Source organism: Exophiala bonariae (genome assembly GCF_035927105.1).
Source record: "Exophiala bonariae strain CCFEE 5792 chromosome Unknown scaffold_119, whole genome shotgun sequence".
NCBI lineage: Eukaryota > Fungi > Ascomycota > Eurotiomycetes > Chaetothyriales > Herpotrichiellaceae > Exophiala > Exophiala bonariae.
The window spans coordinates 1-2891 of NW_027042594.1; the positions used below are offsets into that span (position 1 = coordinate 1).

The following is a 2891-nucleotide window of genomic DNA, read 5'->3' on the forward strand; positions in this document are numbered from 1 at the left end:
TTCCTTTCCTTGGTACAGGTGCCTTGACTCCCTTGGCGACCTTTCAAGTGACCTGGTTCGTAACAATCATGCTCAACATTCGATAGTTTCGTCGTGAATGAGACCAAGTCGTCGAATGAGTCTGTCTGCGGAGCTGGAACGAATTATTAGATATCATTAGATATCCAAACAAGCCCGTATTTCCTGAGACCGGTCCTGTCACACTACACTCCTAGAACTATATTTTGATTTCAGCCACGCATAACGCTCCTCAGTGGCGATAGACTCAACCTCGAAGAAGAGGACGTTCGCCGTGAGTCAGCTTCTGCCTGGTATTCGCTCCCTTTGTCCAACGCCGGCTTACGAAGCATCCTTTTCAATTCCCCTTTCAAGCCTCCTTCGAATCCAAGTCATGGTCAATAGGCGTTGTACCTGCCTGTAGCTCGATGAAACCAGCCTTTTACATATTCCAGGTCTATTGCCGCCCGGAGTATGGAACATATCGCTGTGCCAAATGTGGGAGACACGCAGAAAAGTCCTTAGCCAAAGCCACCTTGTCAACTCTTGCCAAAAAATCTCATGACCGCACTTTTCTCGGCTTAATAGGGAGCTCTGACGAGTAACCTAGGTACCAACCCACGTCCGTAGGTGTTGAAATGCCTCATGTGATTAGATGAAGACCTGATACAGTAATATCGCATAATTGCAGCGAGATTGTCTCACAATATCGCTTTGTAATTTCTCAAAGGGCTTGACCTTGTTGTGAATTATGGCAGTGGAAGCATATATTCATTGTTCTTGTGTCTATTCTTTCTGAATGTAGAGAGTATATATACATTGAAGCAATATACTAGAAGCTTCTCTATCATTTCCAAGCGTGCGGAATGATTCCATGAGACTTTCCGCCAACCATATGATAGTTGATTGAGCCTCATATCACAACAGACCTACCTAATAGCTATTGACTCATCGGGCCTGCCAGTTGTGTAATTCTTACTTCCTGGCTGTAGAGCGACCAATCTCGAAGATTCTGTAGACTCCTTGCAAGGTTTCACCTTACTTGGATCTCTTTGCCAGGCATCCTGAGTGTGATACCATAGATTGCTGGGTCTTGGCAGCACCTGGACCCTGAATACCTATTTTAAATACATCCATCCAGCCCAAGGTTGATTGATCTTCTAGCTTTCTCTTACATTTTAATTCCCTGAGAGACTCATTGTTGGCACTTAATCAATATTTTATCCTGGTTGACACGCACGGTACAAATCATGTGTAGGTTAAGATTGTTCTCTGAGGTTGCCGGCTAACATGTTTGCCAGCGGACTCCGGCCGTTCCCCTCGCCCTGCTCATATTCCTGGTCTCATGGCTTCTATCGATGACCTACGCCTCTATTACGCTGTGATCTACCATGAGATCCTCCCAAGCCTGAAGGAGATGGTTCAATCTATGAATACTTCTCTACAGACCAGGTTTGATCAGTGGACTATCAAGCGAAGCCACTGCAGAATACCCGAATATCTGATTCTGGAGACTTCCTTCTACAAGAGAGGTAGATATGAAGTCCTCGAGGGGCTCCATACGCCGCTCGGTTCTATACCACTTGGTCTTGGTGGGGAAGGCTCTAACGACCACAAACTCTCTAGAAAGTTTCTAGACGACTTCGATTGGGAAATCACGGACGTTACTGACCGAGTTCTACATTACTGGTATTATCAAGACGACGACACGGCCTGGGGACCTTTTGAATTCGAAGAAGTGCCCTGGTATGATGCAGATCCAACGACTCGACTGTACATTGTTCAACGTATTCGCCAGACTTCCTTCGTTTCTGATCAGAGCACGGTGGAGCCAATTGTCTTCTCCCGCATCGTCCTTAAGTATCCTGAACAGTACGATGAAAATGATAGAATATTTGAAGAACTATCAAGGAGCACATCGTGAACTTACCATCCACTGAGGTGTATGTCTATATCCACACACACTTGCCCTCAGATCGGGCGAAGCCCACAGACCAAGTTCTTTGTCTTCACCTGTCTAGGCCCACTTGCACGTGATCGAATATTGCAGCTGTACGCGTAGCTAAGCGGACAGATCAGTAGAAACAATTCGCTATTTCCTGGCCCTTTTGTGCTGGAATTTACTGCGTGTTACGTGAGGGGTCATGTTAAACAAGCGATTGTGATGAAAGTAGCATAAATATGGTTGAGCACGATGCCAAGACTTCTTTCCCTTACCGTCTAGGATGTGACAACCAGGCAAAGAGAAGCGTTGAGGCGAGCTAAGCCTGTGTTAGGTGTGTGCCAACGGAAGCATATATGATTCCATGGGTGTTGGCTCCCTCGGCAACCCAATAATGATGTTGACACAGCACCGAAGCGACACTTCGGAGTCTTTCTGTGAAAGAGGACTTCTCCGCGCTCAAGTCGAAATCTCAAACCCAGAAGGCTGCAATATCGACAGGGCGAAGAGTTATGATAGACCACTCACTCGAATGGATACAGTAGCTGGCTCCGCATTAGCCCCATACATGTGCAAGAAACATCCTGCAGAGCTTGAGCCTCAACGGATGCACGTCAAGGACCTTTTCGTTTGGCGGTACGACGCCGATAAAGGGTCGAAGGGGCTCACCACAAACGCCAAATTGAGCCGTCTCGTGATGCGGAGCCTGCGGACTGCAGTGTCCTACCGATTCAGGGCTAAATTATTTATGTGAAGGCTTCCTCAGAACGATGCTTGGGAGAGTATTTCGTCTCCACAAGGCTCTGCTGAAGCTCAACATTACCATATCGATATACAAAACCGATCTGAACTGACATGTACGAATGAGGGCATGATTGTCGTGTGGTGCATCGTTTGACGATGAGCTACCGCGGGATTGCTGTCACGAATAGAAAATCTTGGTTCTCCGAAA

The 2891-nt window shown here is 46.8% G+C and overlaps 1 protein-coding gene across 1 annotated transcript; it reads left to right on the top strand.

Moving 5' to 3' along the window:
* Nucleotides 1-1247: 1247 nt before the first annotated feature.
* LTR84_002008 (uncharacterized protein) lies at nucleotides 1248-1921 on the top strand (the record flags this gene model as incomplete). The annotated part of the gene is made up of 2 exons (XM_064845622.1): nucleotides 1248-1251; nucleotides 1299-1921. 2 exons carry the CDS (start codon nucleotides 1248-1250, stop codon nucleotides 1919-1921), a joined length of 627 nt encoding a protein of 208 aa, XP_064699714.1.
* Nucleotides 1922-2891: the final 970 nt, after the last annotated feature.